The following is a 16,971-nucleotide window of genomic DNA, read 5'->3' on the forward strand; positions in this document are numbered from 1 at the left end:
ATTATACGTGTCAGATTTTCCTTTATACCCATTATGTTTTCTATGTATGAGCTATGTCACATGTAAATATGTAATACGTTAAGATTGTATGATATAAATTTGATTTACTTTGCGTTTTGATCCAATCACAATGCTTATATAGGTTACATTAAGTTCAATCGAATGCGTCTAAATACGCGTTTTCATATGGTTAACGCATCACATAATGCTTAGACTAATTCAGTCGATCTTTGCGATGTACCCGCGTCGCAACATGCACGGGTCTTATAAGTTTTAAACCAGGGTTAGACCGTATTAAAAACAACATAGAGAATTCACCAAATTTTAAAGAATATATTGTAAAAAGTCGAAAAAAATTACACAAATCCATAAATTTTCATCATTTTGTTTAGAAGTAACTTGCAAGATATAGTTTATCAAACCACCTGTTTAACAATTACTCATTTTCCATTTGCAAGATACTCATTTGGATCTTCTTCATCAGAATCAAATTCAACCTGCACACAAGTTGTAATTACAATAAGGAAAATATTTTAGGAATCTAACTCAAAATCATAAATAACCATTTTGAGGGGAATAGATAATTTTTTTTTTTTTTTTTTACATTTTCATCTCTGAACCACCCTCCATGGCAGTCGCGCTTCCAACCCGCTTCTATAAACTTGAGTTCTCTTTCCCTACACTCTCGATAATCCAGTGACAGTCGATCAACATTATTACCAGTTGCCTCCGTTGGACCAAAGCTCGAATTCTCAGGGATCGGGCATTGAGAATCGCTGTTAACTGTAGTACCTTGTTCAGGATGACTACGGTGAAGTAGATCAAAAGTGGCCTTTCGAGTTTTTTCAGTCAATGGTTTGCTAGCTAAGTTTGCCTGCTTTGTAGGTGTGTTACCAGTTTTGCTCGTGGAAGTAGATTCTAGCGACAACGCTATTCGCTTATTCATCTCATTTTGTCTTTCTTCTTCGTTTTGTTTGAACCTACTTTCTGCAGCAAGATGGCGTCTTGATTTCATATGCATCTGCAAATTCATTTTTCAAAGACTTGAGGCAGCGCTACATGTACATGTTCGCCAAAATTGGTCAAATGTAGTGTACGAAGAAGGATGACATGTAAAATTCTAGGATTGTTCATGAGCTGAGCCGAGCCAGGCCAAGCTCAGGCTCGGCTCGGATCGGATTTGAAACCGAGCTGAAAATCTAAGCTCAGGCTCGGCTTGGTTTGGCTCGATTTTAAAAAGGAAAACTAATACATAGCTCTTAAAATTCAGTAGTCTAAAATATTATTCAAGAGTTCAAAACAACGTTTCAAAATAAGTGCAACCTAATACATTACAAGCCAAAATCAAGTTCAACAACAAAAAATAAGTTTTGAATTTCAACGAAATACAATATTAGTTCATTAGCATGGTAATCAACCTTCAAATATGCCATAAATACCAAATTACACTCCTACATACATGTAAATAATAATAAGTTTTTGTAATATATTATAAGGGTGGGGTTCTAGAGTGAACACTGGTGTATTTGTGAACTGAGTGAGCAAATCCTAACCATTGATTTACATCATCAAATCGTAAAATACATTAGTGTATTTTCATCATCAAATCCTGGCCATTGATTTACACTTGTGTATACATTTGTGTATTGATAATCAAGGGCTAAGATTAGTTCACTAGTGTTCACAATCAAGGGAGTTGTTCACTAATGAATCTAACCCCATATTATAATAACGTATAGAAATATAAAATATATTACAAGTAAAATAATCCAAGCTAAGCCGAGCCGAGCCACCAAGCGAGCCAAACCGAGCTAATCTGGCTCATTACGAGCCGGGCCGATCTTGGCTCACTTTCTAACCAAGCCATATAGAGAGAGCTTTCCGAGCCATGATCTTTTTGGACAACCCTATCTAAAACCAACCAAAAGGATGAAGAGATTATGGTTAATTTGGTTTATTAGAAGGCTGATTTGTAAAAACTTATTATGGCAATTTAATCAGGAACATGGAATAGTCCACAATCTTATCGATTATTAAACAACTTAAAAATAACATAAAAAATTAGGGTTTACACATTGCTAAGCCTAACGTAAGGAAGAAGGCCCAAATCCACATGAACAAAATTTCATCAAGCTAGTATAGGTGTAGTGGAAGTGTACATATCTAGATTACACAGAGCATAAAGAAAGAGGTAGTAGTTAATTTGAATGAAGAGTGAGGGGAACAGAGAACATACGGAAAGGATTACAGGAGTATCAAAGACGGGAGTATGAGGGCAAAGGAGACAAGCATATTTGCCGCTAGAAAGCTTCCTGTAGGAGGAAGACTGATCGCCGGCGGCGTCCAACAGGAGGTCATCCACTCTTCTCTTCCGATAGTGAGCTTCTCTTCCCCAACTGTCTCCCCCAAACACGCTCATTGATCTTTTCTATCCATCTACGTTGGATCCACATAAATAAATAACCTTTTGAGTAAAATGCTAAAATATGTTCATAAATAACGGGTTTTACCGGTAGTTTCACCATCATGTCTACAGGCTAGAGGTGTACAAAAAAACTGATTACGCGATCGAAACCGGAAAAAAAACCGGAACCGGTTTTTCTAAAAACCGGTTTTTTTTTTAACCGGTTCGGTTACAACCGGTTAGACCGGTTATAAACCAGTTTCAGTTTTTGTTTGCCGGTTCGGTTATAAAACCGGTTTGGAAAAAACCGGTTTAAAAATCGATTTTTTTTAAAAACCGGTTAATAAACCGGTTAACTGATAACGTTTAAAAAAAACCGGTTAAAATAACCGGTTAAAACCGGTTTTTTTCGCCCAGCATTAACAAACGGTCATATGACCGTTACAACCAAAATAGAGCCGTTTTTTTTGTTTTTTTTTGACCAAAAATCATCTCAAAGTTAGTATAAAAGGGTGGTGGGTGTTTAGGTTCATTCACAACACTTGATAACCTTCAAAATCTCTAAAAAAGTCCCTCATGACCGACGAAGAAGCCGAATTAGATGAATTCCTACGCAATAGTTCGAGTTCGGGTTCGGCCGAAGAAGATTAAACGACGCTTCTCAAGATATATTTTAGTATTGTAGTTCCACTAAAAAAATATATATATATTAGTGGACGTTCTTGCGGATTAATAGTTTAAGTTTACGCATTTCGTTTGTTATGTTTATCGTTCGTATTTCATTGTTATGTAACCGTTTGTTCCAAAACTAATGATATTATTATGTGTTTAACTTTTTATAAGTTTATTGTTAATTTTTTTTATAAAAAAATCTGCATTTAGCTGAAAAAAACAGCCCAATTAGCTGAAAAAAGGAAAAAAAAACTTGCTGTTAAGTTTCTGCAGACCGGTTTTTTTTCCGGTTTTTTTTCCGGTTTTTGTTAACCGGTTTTTTTAACCGGTTTCAAACATCCCGGTTATTAATTGACAGATAAACCGGTTTTTTTAAAAACCGGTTACAACCGGTTACAACCGGTTAGGACCGGTTACAATTTTATCCACTAAAAACCGGTTATTAACCGTAACCGGTTAATAAAAAACCGGTTTTTTTTTTGGCTGAAAATAACTGGACCGGTTATTAACCGTAACCGGTTTTCCAAATTAACCGATTTGTACACCTCTACTACAGGCGGGTGTTTATCGGGTTTTTCCCGGAATTGGTGGTGGACTCGGGTTACTCTCAGATTACTCCGTTTGGTCCGGTGGGTGCCCCGAGAGTGCTCGGAATTGATTCTGTTGGCCGTTCAAAAAAAATTAAGCTACTTTTCCCACTTCAGTCTAAAAAATGATTTTTTTATCTGAGCCTATTAGGTTTTATTTTTGTTGTTATTTTCATCCGGGTGGTAAACCAGGTTAGAATTTTCTGTTAACTTCTTTTTTCTTTGTCGGTTTCCTCATTTAAATGAAGGGTATAATCGTTACTTTATATCATAATATATTTTATTTAAATATGGGAAACGATAAAAAAAAAGGATAAGTTAACAGAAAATTCTAACATAGTTTGACAATTGGATGAAAATTAAAATAAATATAAAATCTCAGGATCCAGATAAAAAGTTACATTTATTTGACTAAAGTGGGAAACCACTTTAGGGTTTTACTGTAACTTTTTCTTTTCGTTTGAGCTGGCCTGTTATGAATCAGTTTAGCCTACCATGGCCCAATCAAACAATCCGTTCAATGAGCCCAAGAAGAAAGCAGGCCCGTTGGATTGTGAAGAAATCATCGCATAATTCCCTACACATACAAAAACCTAATGGGAGAATAGTGCCAGACAGCACAAAAACCAAATAAGGAATAGTGCCAGGCAGCTGCCTGGCACTCCCTCATTGGACCAATACGTTTAATGTTTTATATTCATTTTGAAATTACGTTTTAGCCCCTAGCTCAAAATAAAATTACGCTTTTTATCCCCATCTCAAAATTCCCTACATATACAAAAACCAAATGGGGGAACAGTGCCAGGCAGCTGCCTGGCACTCCCCCGTTGGCCCAACACGTTTAATGTTTTATATTCGTTTTAGCCCCCAGCTCAAAATAAAATTACGTTTTTTGTCCTCATCTCAAAATTACGATCTTGCCCTCATTTCAAATTACGACTTCACCTGGCACTCTCCTATTGGACCAACCAGTTTTTTATTTTATATCCATTCTAAAATCACGTTTTTGTCCCTCTTTAAAATTACGGTTTTGCCCACAGCTCAAAATAAAATTACGCTTTTGTCCCCGGCTCAAAATTATGATTTTTCTTTCTATTCAAAATAAAATTATGGTTTTGCCCTCAGCTCAGAATTACCTTTTCCCCCCAGTTCAAAATAAAATTTTGTTTTTGCCCGCACTTAAAAATTACGATTTTGCCCTCTGTTCAAAAATGTGATTTTCTCTGTTTAAAAATTGTGATTTCGCCCTCAATTCAAAATTATGGTTTTTCCTCAGTTCAAAATAAAATTATATTTTTGCCCCAAACTCAAAATTACAATTTTACCCTCGGTTCAAAATAAAATTGTGCTTTTGCCTCAAGCTTAAAATTATGATTGTGCCCTTAGTTCAAATTTATATTACGTTGTTACCCCAAGTTAAAAATTACGAATTTACCCCTGTGAAAATACAATTTTGCCCTAGGTTCAAATTTACAGTACTGCCATTACTTTAGCTTTTGCCAAATTTCGATTTTACCCCAGTCAAAAAATACAACTTTCTCTTAGTTAAAAATTACAATATTGCCATTGTTTTAGTTTTTTTATCAAAACTATAAAAGTGTTTTGTTTTAATTGGATGACTCGATTTAATTGTTTTTCGTATCAATGAGCTGACTAACACTCACTAATTATTCGACCATCGCCCCGCAACGCGGGCGGAGCATCAACTAGTATAAAACAAAAGACACTGAAGGAATAGGTTATGAAGATTGTTAAGAAAATTTGATTATTCTTCTTCCCACCTTACACCAATAAACAACCCTGAGCTTAAAAAAGAATTAAGGAAAGATTATCTGCATATCTGAATTTTATAATGAAAAAATAAGCGTTATAGAGCCACAAGAGCTCAATTCTCTGGTTGGACTACAGAAGCCCTTCTAGAAGATATTATCCATATTCATACAGCGTGATAAAGTATAACATGTGGGCAAAGTTGTAATTAACTCTTCACTTTGAGACGTTTAGCATTAATTTTGTTGCGTATGGTACAAGTAGTTTATGGCAATAGTTCCTACTTTGTCTCCACTTATTTATATACTATCAATTTTTAACAATGTTGTGCATAAGTTGTATTGTTTGCTTTAAAAGTTGTACAATAGTATTTAACATAGTATGGGATGATATATTCAATGGGTTCTTAGTCTTATGCCATTTATATTTATAAACTATTAATTTGAAACATTTGTGTGCATCTCTTGTTGTAATTTGTGCTTAAATGGTTGTATCTTAATCAAATATAGGTTGTAAGCTGTGTTTAGGTGTTTGTACCTTAATCAAATAATAATGGTTTCGTTACCTTATCGAATCCAATTTGTTTTGTATGCATGTATGGTTGTAAATTATGCTTAAGTGGTTGTACCCTAATCAAATAATTGTTTCATTATCTTACTATATTCAATCGGTTTGATCCATTCAAAGTTGTGTTGTTTTATTTGTAAATTATTATTATTATTTATAATAATCTAATTAATTTAGCCAAAATCTTGTATAAATATAATTTGCAATATATTGATGCAATGGTTGTTGTAATGTATGCATTATGGTTTGTATAGTGGTAATGATATATATTATATATAGATATAAATTACGATGAACCTGTCAAACGGGAAAAATAGACGCGGGTTCATCGTAACGTGCGAGTCCTAGATCAACTTAGTTATTTTATTCTATATATTACGTTTCGGTTTAATTTCTTCGCATTAACACCGCAACTTCAGTGTCGGTGGTCACTGACAGTAGTGTGACATTAGTGCTCGCCCCCGCCGCAACGCGGGGGTACTTACTACTAGTTATTGATATTTAATAAAGCTTTACTACATTAAGTATTATCTTATTTATAAACTGTAAATTAAGATTTAAATTTACATATATTATTTAATTTTTATAACTAAATACTACTTGAATTAAGAACTATCTTATTTAAATACTTAACTATATAATTACTATAAATATGTAGCCATGGTTGCAAAAGTCGTTAGGCGCTCCCTAGTCGGTTGACCGGGGAGTTGAGAGTACTCGGCATATGCGGAGAGTACTCGGAGAGTACTCGGACATGTTAAATTATAAATAAATTAGTTTTTGGAAATTAAATATTTGTCTAATAACATAAATTTACTAATATTTATAACAAAATACGTGAAAATGATATTTATTATTTAGTATGATAGTCATATAAATTATGTTTTATTATCTTTTAAGTCAAACTTGGTCCGAATTGACCTAATAGATCCGATTTTGGCCAAGTTTAACCGCATTTGATCGATTCCGAGTAATTAGGCGGAGTTAGAGAAAGTCGCCTCGACAGCATACCTTGTAGCGACTACTCGGAGAGTACTCGGCCTTGGAAACCTTAGTAGCTATAATAATACCCATATATAATCAGCATTTAAGGTAAATCAGGTTAGATTACGGTCTTAAGAGTCACGGTGACATTTGCCGCATCATGCAGGCTAACCCACTAGTTTGGATTAGGGGTGTACATGGGTCGGTTTTGACCAAAACCATAACCGATCAGTTATGATGATTATGGTTATTTGGTTTTGATGGTTATAGCGGGTCGGTTATGTGTGGTTAACCGTGTATTTAGCTTAGCTAAAAATAGCTTATTTTTTAACATGTAATAAATTGTTATTGCATATTTATATATTTTAGTAGTATTAAATAATACATATAATCTATAATATTAATACCAATTATTTTCGAATATTCAAATAAAGTGATATGATGCATTCCATAAATTCAAATAAACATTCAAACAAAACCACAAAATGATATGAAAAAACCCGAAAGTACTAAAAATCTTCAGTCAAAAACATCAAATATTAAAAATATGGTGAAAAGTTCTAAATCCTATAAAGATTTATTACATGTCGGTTCGGTTATGATGGGTATGGAAAAATTGATAACCATAACCGACCCGCTACTTTCGGTTTTCAAAAAAATCATTAACCAACCCATCGGTTTTTTATTTGGTTCGGTTTTTTCGGTTAATTCGGTTATGGTTCAGTTAATTCAGTTTTGGTTCGGTTAATTCGGTTTTTTGCACACCCCTAGTTTGGATAAAAATAACACATCCAAATTCCAAACACCCCAACACCAATCTGGGCCAAACCACTCTTAGCCCGGCTCGTAGCCCATTGGGCCTAAACCAAACCTCACGGTCCAGATCTGGCACCCCCTCTCTTCCCAATTTCCGATCCAGTAAAACTAAACTTTCATCACCACTGTCTTCCCTCCCTCCCCTAGGGTTTCTGTTCTTCACCTCCAACGGTTACTGTGAGCTGTTAACTTTCATCACCTGCAATTTTTTCACAAATCTGTTGAGGTATTTGCTGAATAATTTCACATTTTCATACTAGATCCGATACAATAGCCACAAAGGTGTTAATAGTTTCAAATTTTTACGGTCCGTTTGCAAATTTAGGTACTCGTTATCCTGTTGATGCTAACGACGGTTCTACCGCCGTTAACCGCCACCGGAAGCTGCTACTTGACGCCGATGATACTCTTTTAACAACGGCGTTAGGGTTTAGCGTCTCAGTAGTGCGTCATACTCTTTCAATACGGTAAAATTTCACTCAGTTGAACTCTAGGTTGAGCTATAGTACTTAGTTTCTGGCTGTACTGAACCGAACTTTTAGCATAAATTGAAGTTAGTATCATATTCTGGAAGTTAGGTTTACTGTGTAGCTTTTTTCATGTTGTGTATCTATTAATTAATCACCGGTGTGTGCTTTTATTTGTGATATTCTGTCATAATTTTATTGTTCTTCTTATACTTGCTTTTTTTATACCTGCAAGTTTTTTTTCACAAATTAATCTAGGTATTTGTTAAGTAATTTTGCATTTTCATACTAGATCCAATACAATAGCCACAAATTTGTTAAATAGTTTGAGGCGCTAGGGTTCAGCGTCTCAGTAGTGCGTCAATACGGTAAAATTACACTCAGTTGAAATCTAGGTTGAGCAATAGTACATAATTCCTGACTGTACTGACTTTTAGCACAGGTTGAAGTTATATTCTGGAAGTTAGGTTTACTGTGTAGCTTTTTTCGTGTTGTGTATTTTGTTAATTAGTTAATCACTTGTGTTTGTGTTTACTTGTGATATTCTGTCAAAATCTTATTTTTGTTCTTATATGGTCTTTCTAATGCTATTACATTGGATTCGGTGCTTTTGAATAATCTTGCTGACTGAATAAGTTACACAGAGTACACATTAACTCAAAATGGCTGTGTATTTTTATAACTTTTCATACTAGATCCGATATGATAGCCGCAAAGTTTTATATCCTTTCGGATATTTTGATTCGTTTGCAAATTTAGGGTTTCGTTATTTTTTTGATGCTAACCACCGTTCTGCCGCCGGTAATTATTACTTGACGGTGCTCTTTAACGGCGCTAGGGTTAACCGTCTTAGTGCCTCAAACCTCAATGTGGTAATTACGACAGTTGAAATTTAGGTTGAGCAACAGCACTTAATTCATGACTGTACTGACTTTTAGCACAATCCGAAGTTAGTTTTATTTTCTCAGGTGTTGCTGGATTGAGTTAATTTTCTAGAAGTTAGGTTTACTATGTAGCTTTATTCGTGTTGTGTGTGTATTAATTACTTAATCACAGGTGTTTGTGTTTACTTGTGAGTTGTGATATTCTGTCAAAATAATTATCGTTGTTCTTATACCTTCTTTTATGTGCATCAGACTAGGTGCTTTTGAAGAATCTCACTGACTGAATAAGTACCACAGAGTACGCATTAACTGAAAATGGCTGTGTATTTAGACTCCTCAGACTCGTATCATAATCATCTTGTATCTCAGTTTAAGAAAAGAAAAGTAATTTCGGACGGTGATAATGGCTCGTTAGTGTGTTCACTCACGTGTTTACCTACTCTTCAAGCTTCTGATTATTTCATGGAACCTAGTTTGAGTCAGTTGATCACGAGGGAACTCACAGATCCAGGTTACTGTGCTAGGGTTCAAAACTTTACGGTTGGTAGGTACGGATACGGAAACGTTAGGTTTTTTGGGGAAACCGATGTCAGATGGTTAGATTTAGACCAGATTGTTAAGTTCAGAAGGCACGAGATTGTTGTTTATGAAGATGAAACCGTCAAACCGTCGGTTGGTAAGGGGCTTAACAAAGCTGCCGAAGTAACTTTAATACTTCAAAAAGATTCCTCAATTGAGAAGTTGAAATTAAGTGCAGAAAATCAAGGAGCTGAGTTCATTTCTTTTGACACAATCCGAAAAGAATGGAAGTTTTCTGTTCAACATTTTAGCAGATTTGGGTTGAGTGATGATGAGGAGGATGATGTCATGATGGATGATGCTGATGTCGATGTTAGAGAACGAGAACAGGTTACAATGAACGATAACGACGGTTCTGATCTTGATGAAGGCAGCCCGTTAACAGATTCTCGTTTACTTTCTCATTCGCTTCCTTCGCACCTCGGGCTCGATCCTGTTAGAATGAAGGAGATGAGGATGATGATGTTTTCTCCTGAAGAAGAAGAGGATGACGCCGAATTAGATAACTTAAACGGCACGTTTTCACACCATAGACCGTTACACGGTAGCAAAACGGTGCAAAGATCCAGCCCGTTAACAATTCGGAAGACCCCACTAGCTTTACTCGAGTACAATCCTGGTAGTTTTGCTTCAAGCGATAATGGGTCTATTTTACTCTCTCAACAAAACAAAGGGGTTCCTTTGACAATAACAAAAGTTCAAGGGTTTAAACTGGAAATTAAGGAAACACCAGTAACAAAAAGCTATTCGAAGAACATAGTTGATGCTGGATTGTTGATGGGTAGGTCGTTCGGTATAGCATGGGGTCCAAACAACCTTCTTATTCACTGTGGTTCCGTTGGTGACAGTAATAAGAGTCCACATCTTTCTTCTACAATAAGTTTAGAAAAAGTTGCAACCGATAATGTCGTCAGAGATGAAAACAACAAAATACGTGAAGAACTTATTGGTTTATGCTTCGATTCTCCGTTAAGTTACCATAAAGAAATTAATTTTGAAACGAATGAATTCATAGTTGATTCATATAAGTTAAAGGCTCGAAAGCTTGTGTTTAACCGTTTGGATTTATCGCATGTATGCCGCCAATATATTGGGATTATCGAAAAGCAGTTAGAAGTACCAGGATTATCTTCTTCTGCTCGTGTGATGTTAATGCACCAAGTTTTTGTTTGGGAACTTATAAATGTTCTTTTTTCCTCAAAAGAAAGTTCTATAGAAGCTGACGTGGCAGCACTCCCGTTGATTCGAAGAGCAGAGTTCAGTGTTTTGTTACAAGAAAGTGTTTGTCACCGTGTACAAGACGAAATAAGTTCGTTAAACGATTCAAAAGATTTACAACAGTTGTTTTTACTTTTAACTGGCCGGCAAATCGATGCAGCCGTTGAATTGTCGGCATCTAGGGGAGATGTACGACTCGCTTGTCTGTTAACCCAAGCTGGTGGGTCCACCGTTAACCGTATGGACATTGATCGACAACTCGACCTTTGGAAAACCAACAGTCTAGATTTCGGTTTTATTGAGAATGACAGGATAAGGCTTTTCGAGTTGCTTGCAGGTAATATCCACGGGGCATTAGGTGAAATGGATATCGACTGGAAACGGTTTTTAGGATTGCTGATGTGGTATCATCTTCAACCTGCTTCCGATTTGACTTCTATATTTCAAACCTATCAACACCTTCTAGAAGATGGGCGGGCCCCGTATCCGGTTCCTGTCTACATAGATGAAAAACTGGTAATGGATAAAATAAGTTGGAGTCCTGGTAACCGTTTCGATCTTGCGTATTATTTAATGATTCTTCATAGTAACGAAGGGAGAGACGTTACTAATATTCACATGTTGAAGACTATGTTTAGTGCGTTTGCTTCAACTCACGATCCGCTTGATCATCATATGATATGGCATCAGCGTGCAGTGTTGGAAGCGGTTGGAACGTTTAGTTGTGATGATCTTCATGTTCTTGATATGGGATTTGTTTCACAGTTGTTAAACCTAGGACACTGTCATTGGGCTATCTATGTTGTGCTCCACATGTCACATCGTGATGATTATCCGTATCTGCAAGCTAGTGTCATTCGGGAAATCTTGTTTCAGTATTGTGAAACATGGAGTGCTCAAGAAAACCAACGACAGTTTATTGTGGATTTGGGAGTTCCTTCGGCTTGGTTGCATGAGGCCTTGGTGAGTTTTATCTATTTGAAGCAGATTCTAGTTGATAAAATTGTCAAACCGTTAATCTAACACTTTACTGTGATAGTGTTCAGTTTTTTTTTTTTTTTGCTTTACTAGTAGTTAAAGGTGGTAAAATGGATGAGTTTGGGAAAATGGGTCAACTCATGTGAGTTTTGGTATGTGCCGGGGTGGGATTGTGGAATTTTTTGTCCAAATATCTATTCGTTTAACTATATGGTGACTTAATTATTACTGTAGAAACTATATTGTTAATTTGTTTATGCAAATCGGTGATATATCACCGATATATATCGGTTATCGGTCCCCATGTAAAATATTGGTTCCGATATTATCAGCGATATTGACCGATATATCACCGATTTTCCCGATATCAGTACCTTTCTTCTTAGTTCTACCATTCGTCTTTCTTCTTATTGCTGCTTAGTGCTATTAGTGTTTTAAGTCTTAATTTTTTTTTTTATTTTGCAAAACGACATTAAAGAGGTTATATCATGCATGCATCATTTGGGTGATGTTTGACCCATTTGACCCGTCAGAAGTCAGTTATATGAAAGGGATGGTTGTTAACAAACTTGTTCAAATCCCAACAAAAATTAGAAACTGGATAATGGATGCATTAAACAATAATTTGAACGGTCTTTTGTTATCAAATATTTCTGTATGCCTTATCCTTGAAATCTGTTTCCTGTATGAGGTTGTCTTATAACTTGTTTAAATTTTGCAGGCGGTATATCATGCTTATAGTGGAAATTCTTTCAAGGCTCTTGAACACTATCTTGGATGTGGTTTTTGGCAAAAAGCACATTCAACCTTCATAACTTCCGTTGCACATTCTCTTTTCATGTCAGGTATCGACTTTCCTGGATGTAGTTGTAAATATGTATCTAAAATTTAAATCTTTTTTCCTGATCTTTAAAACAAAATGGATATATCTTTTCGTTTAGAACTTGAATGTCATAGACCACCAATTATAAACTGAGTCGGCTCGGCTCGGATTTAAAACCGAGCTGAAAGTCTAAAAGCTCAAGTTGGCTCGGCTCGGATTGGGTAGACTCGATTTTTGTTTGTAAAATTATTACATAGCTTTCAAAACTCAATAGTCTAAACTCTAAAGTATCATTTAATAGTTCAAATACATATCCAAAATAAGTTCAACAAGCCAAAATCAAGTTCAACCAAATACAAAATAAGTTTCAAATTCCGACAAAATACAATGAAAGTTCATTAGCATCATTCTCAACCCCCAAATATGTCATAGATATCCAACTACACACGCTAGTAATAACCATTTTTTTTTATAATATATTATATGTATATAAAAATAAAATATATTAAAGGTAAAATAATCCGAGCCAAACTGAGCTAGGCTCACTTTTTAACCGAGCCGAGCTGGTTAGGCTCAGTTTCAAACCGAGCCACATCGAGCAAAGCTTTTTCCGAGCTAAATCCAAGCGAGCTCCGTGCCACGAGCTTTTTGGACAGCCCTAGCATCATGGTGTAATAGAATTTGGATTTATATCTTCTATAACAATTGACATAACACATATATTTGGTAGAGGTGGCAATTTTCACCCATTTACTTGTGAATTGGTTCGTTCGTGTTATGTTTTATTTCTAAAGCACGGTCATGTCAAGTTGTCAACCAATCCACCCCTTTCTGTTTCGACTTGTACAAAAAAAATCACCCGTCTTAAGCCAAACCTGTTTTGATTCATCACTCTACCTGCCCGACCGACTATGCCACCTCTAGGATTTAATAATAACTTCATTTTGTTTTCATGATGTAAAATTGAGTACGATACCATTAGATATTTGAAAGATTAATGTTAACTGTTGTCTAACTTTCTTCATGGCTCAGGCAAACAATCAGAGATATTGAGGCTGGCAACCTCTATGGAAGACCATAAATCCGAGATCGAAAACTGGGACTTGGGAGCTGGAATTTTTATAACTTTTTATTCACTTAAAAGCTCTTTGAAGGAAGATGATTCGATGACTGAACTGGTATGCAACTCACATGGCCGGTTATTAATTCAAAAACGTTTTTCCCCGATCATATACCTGCTGTTAGTAAATGCAGTTTTAGGACAATAAGCTTGACTAACAACATTATTTAGGGCTGCAAGCAAATTGAACGAACACGAACACGAACAAGATCTTGTTCATGTTCGTTTGTTAAGGAAATATATGTGTTCACAAACTCTTCATGAACACTAACCGAATGAGATCTTATGTTTGTGTTTGTTCGTTAAGGAAATGAAGGTGTTTGTGTTCATTTGTGCCCATTTGTTAAATTTAGGCAACGTACGCAAACGAACGTTCATGAGCACAAACGAACATTAACTAATTTTTCATGAAAACAAACTAACACAAACAAGCGTTCATGAACCGAATAATACACTGATACTTATTAAATATTTTATTTGTCAGAATTTTGAAGTATATAAATAAAATTAAAAATTAAAAACACTAATGAACTATCGAACACAAACGAACATAAATGAACGAACACAAACGAACTTCCCGCCGAACAGTTCATGAACTGTCCCGCTGAACGTTTGCAGTCCTAACTATATTATTCAGTTAATTCCATTACACAAAAATGTGACTTTCACCCTTTTGTTATTGTATATAAGATATTATTTTTATTTCATTGTTTGTAACATACTTCTATTTTTTATGAGTTAAATGCCATTTTAGTCCCTGTGGTTTAAGCTATTTTGCCAGTTTAGTCCAAAGGTTTTATTTTTCGCCTATGGGTCCAAAAAGGTTTCACTGTTGCCATTTTAGTCCACTGGGTTAACTTCATCCTTTTTTTCTGTTAACGAGAAGGGCATTTCGGTCAATTTTAATGGCCGAATTGTTCTTCTAGCTAACAGAATTATATATAAAATGACCGAATTGCCCTTCTCGTTAACAGAAAAAATGGATGCAGTTAACCCAGTGGACTAAAATTGCAACAGTGAAACCTTTTTGGACCCACAGGTGAAGAATGAAACCTTTGGACTAAACTGGCAAAATGGCCTAAACCACAGGGACTAAAATGGCATTTAACTCTTTTTTTATTGATGCATCTAAGTAACCTTCTGTAGCAGGTAAAAACAGTGACGTTTTTTATGATGTGGTTTGCCACATCACTGCTATTATCTGCTTTAGGTCACATATGATGGTCTAAAACTGAAAGTATGTAAATTGTACATATAGTGAAAGAAAACATTTTCGTGGAAAAGTGAATTAAAATGTATTTAATAAAGAGATTTAGAAGATTGTATGCATTGGCCCTACACACATTATCACTATGTTTATGTATGTTTACCGTTTTACTCTCGCAGGTGTCTCTCCAGGACAAGAATGACGCATGCAGAAAGTTTTTTAGTCGTTTGAAAGGATCTTTAGCATTTTGGGAAGGCCGCTTGCCTATTGATGCCAGGTGCTGAAACAATTTATTGCTAATTTTCCTATTTTACCCTTGTCAGTAAATTACAAAATGGTTAGTTATAGAGACCATGAGAAAGATATGTTAAAGATTCTTATTTTAGGCTAATATAGTAAAAGTGATATAACTAAATGAGCCAAAAACATAATTTACTCTTTAGGGTTTAATTTTAGGAGACTTTGTAAAATTCTAACCTTAACCTTCTCCACTTCTCCGTTTCAATTCTAAGTTCACTTTTTGTACTCCCTTGGGCTTTGGCCCAATTTTGTATCCTGTTTATGTAGGCAACTAGTTGATGTCCCGTCGCCCGCGTTGCGGGGCGATGGCCGAATAGTTCTCAATCATTTAAAAAAACACTACTATAATTTTTGTAGGAAAAAAACTAAAACGATGATAAAACCGTAATTTTGAGCTCATGGCAAAACTGTAATTTTTTATGACTAATGAGCGAGTGTTATGCAGCTCCTTTAAACAGAAAAAAAAATTAAATCGAGTCAACCAATTAAAACAAAAAACTTTTATAGTTTTGCTACAAAAATTAAAACGATGGGGAAAACGTAACTTTGAACTGAGGGGGAAATCATAATTTTGTTTCGGGGATAAAATCGTAAATTAAATGGACCAATGGGGTTGAGGGCAAAATCGTAACTTGGCTGTGTGATGGAAAAAACTAATGGCAAAACTGTAAATTTAAACGGCGCAAAATCATAATTTTGAACCGAGGGCAAAATTGAAATTTTTAGCTGGAGCAAAAGCGTAAATTTATTTTTAAATGGGGTAAAAACATAATTTTGAACAAATGGCAAAATCGTTATTATAAGAAAAAAACCTAATGGTAAAACTGTAAATTTAAACGGGGCAAAATCGTAATGTTGAACCGAGGGCAAAATTGAAAATTTTTAGCTGGGAGCAAAAGCGCAAAATTTATTTTTAAGTGAGGGTAAAAGCATAATTTTGAACTGATGGTAAAACCGTAATTTTAAAACGGGAAAAAATCGTAAATTTGTTGGGCCAGAAAGGGAGTGTCATGCATGACTATAAATATAAACGTGGTAAAATCGTAATTTAAAAAAAAAAAAAAAAAAAAGAAAGAAAAAGTGGCGCATGTGACCGCCCAACCTTACCAATCGAATGAAAGTTCTATTGAATGTCATGATTTTTGTTATTGTAGATATAATGGAATGGAATAATTAGTTTGTACGTTTGGTTCACCTGGTGCCTTTGATGTTTCTATATGTTATATATATTGTTAACATTTGATGTTTTCAGTTTCAGCAACTATCACCATCAAGTTTCATTGATTTGATTCTTTATAATACAAAAAGGTTTAGACATTGTGAACTATGTTTCCATTAAAAATACATATGTATCCGTGCCTATTTTGTATACATTTTGTAAATTTTATTCCGAACCAAGTAGTGTCAAATTATGGTTTCTTTTTTTTAAAAAAAAAAAAGCTCTAATTAATACCATTTGATTATACGTGTCAGATTTTCCTTTATACCCATTATGTTTTCTATGTATGAGCTATGTCACATGTAAATATGTAATACGTTAAGATTGTATGATATAAATTTGATTTACTTTGCGTTTTGATCCAATCACAATGCTT

General features: G+C 35.0%; 2 protein-coding genes across 2 annotated transcripts; one reads left to right on the forward strand and one right to left on the reverse strand.

Moving 5' to 3' along the window:
- Positions 1-294: 294 nt before the first annotated feature.
- On the reverse strand, positions 295-2,454 carry LOC110911496 (sodium channel modifier 1). The gene is made up of 3 exons (XM_022156126.2): positions 2,237-2,454; positions 605-1,021; positions 295-497 (listed from the first exon to the last, which is right to left on the reverse strand). Exons 1-3 carry the CDS (start codon positions 2,417-2,419, stop codon positions 441-443), a joined length of 657 nt encoding a protein of 218 aa, XP_022011818.1. The 5' UTR covers positions 2,420-2,454; the 3' UTR covers positions 295-440.
- Positions 2,455-7,866: 5,412 nt separating this feature from the next.
- On the forward strand, positions 7,867-16,793 carry LOC110911506 (nuclear pore complex protein NUP96-like). The gene is made up of 7 exons (XM_022156136.2): positions 7,867-8,026; positions 8,126-8,267; positions 9,404-11,911; positions 12,648-12,771; positions 13,782-13,927; positions 15,256-15,353; positions 16,629-16,793. Exons 3-7 carry the CDS (start codon positions 9,467-9,469, stop codon positions 16,663-16,665), a joined length of 2,850 nt encoding a protein of 949 aa, XP_022011828.2. The 5' UTR covers positions 7,867-8,026; positions 8,126-8,267; positions 9,404-9,466; the 3' UTR covers positions 16,666-16,793.
- Positions 16,794-16,971: the final 178 nt, after the last annotated feature.

This window comes from Helianthus annuus, chromosome 2 (genome assembly GCF_002127325.2).
Source record: "Helianthus annuus cultivar XRQ/B chromosome 2, HanXRQr2.0-SUNRISE, whole genome shotgun sequence".
Classification (NCBI taxonomy): Eukaryota; Viridiplantae; Streptophyta; class Magnoliopsida; order Asterales; family Asteraceae; genus Helianthus; species Helianthus annuus.

Bases quoted from the DNA above. Each gene is read 5' to 3' on its own strand.
- LOC110911496 (XM_022156126.2), bottom strand. From the start codon at position 2,419: ATGAGCGTGTTTGGGGGAGACAGTTGGGGAAGAGAAGCTCACTATCGG. The intron at 1,022-2,236 runs GTATGTTCTCTG...ATGAATTTGCAG, and splicing joins ATACTCCTGTAATCCTTTCC to ATGCATATGAAATCAAGACG. The intron at 498-604 runs GTAAAAAAAAAA...ACTTGTGTGCAG, and splicing joins GGTGGTTCAGAGATGAAAAT to GTTGAATTTGATTCTGATGA.
- LOC110911506 (XM_022156136.2), top strand. From the start codon at position 9,467: ATGGCTGTGTATTTAGACTCCTCAGACTCGTATCATAATCATCTTGTA. The intron at 11,912-12,647 runs GTGAGTTTTATC...TAAATTTTGCAG, and splicing joins CTTGGTTGCATGAGGCCTTG to GCGGTATATCATGCTTATAG. The intron at 13,928-15,255 runs GTATGCAACTCA...TTACTCTCGCAG, and splicing joins ATGATTCGATGACTGAACTG to GTGTCTCTCCAGGACAAGAA.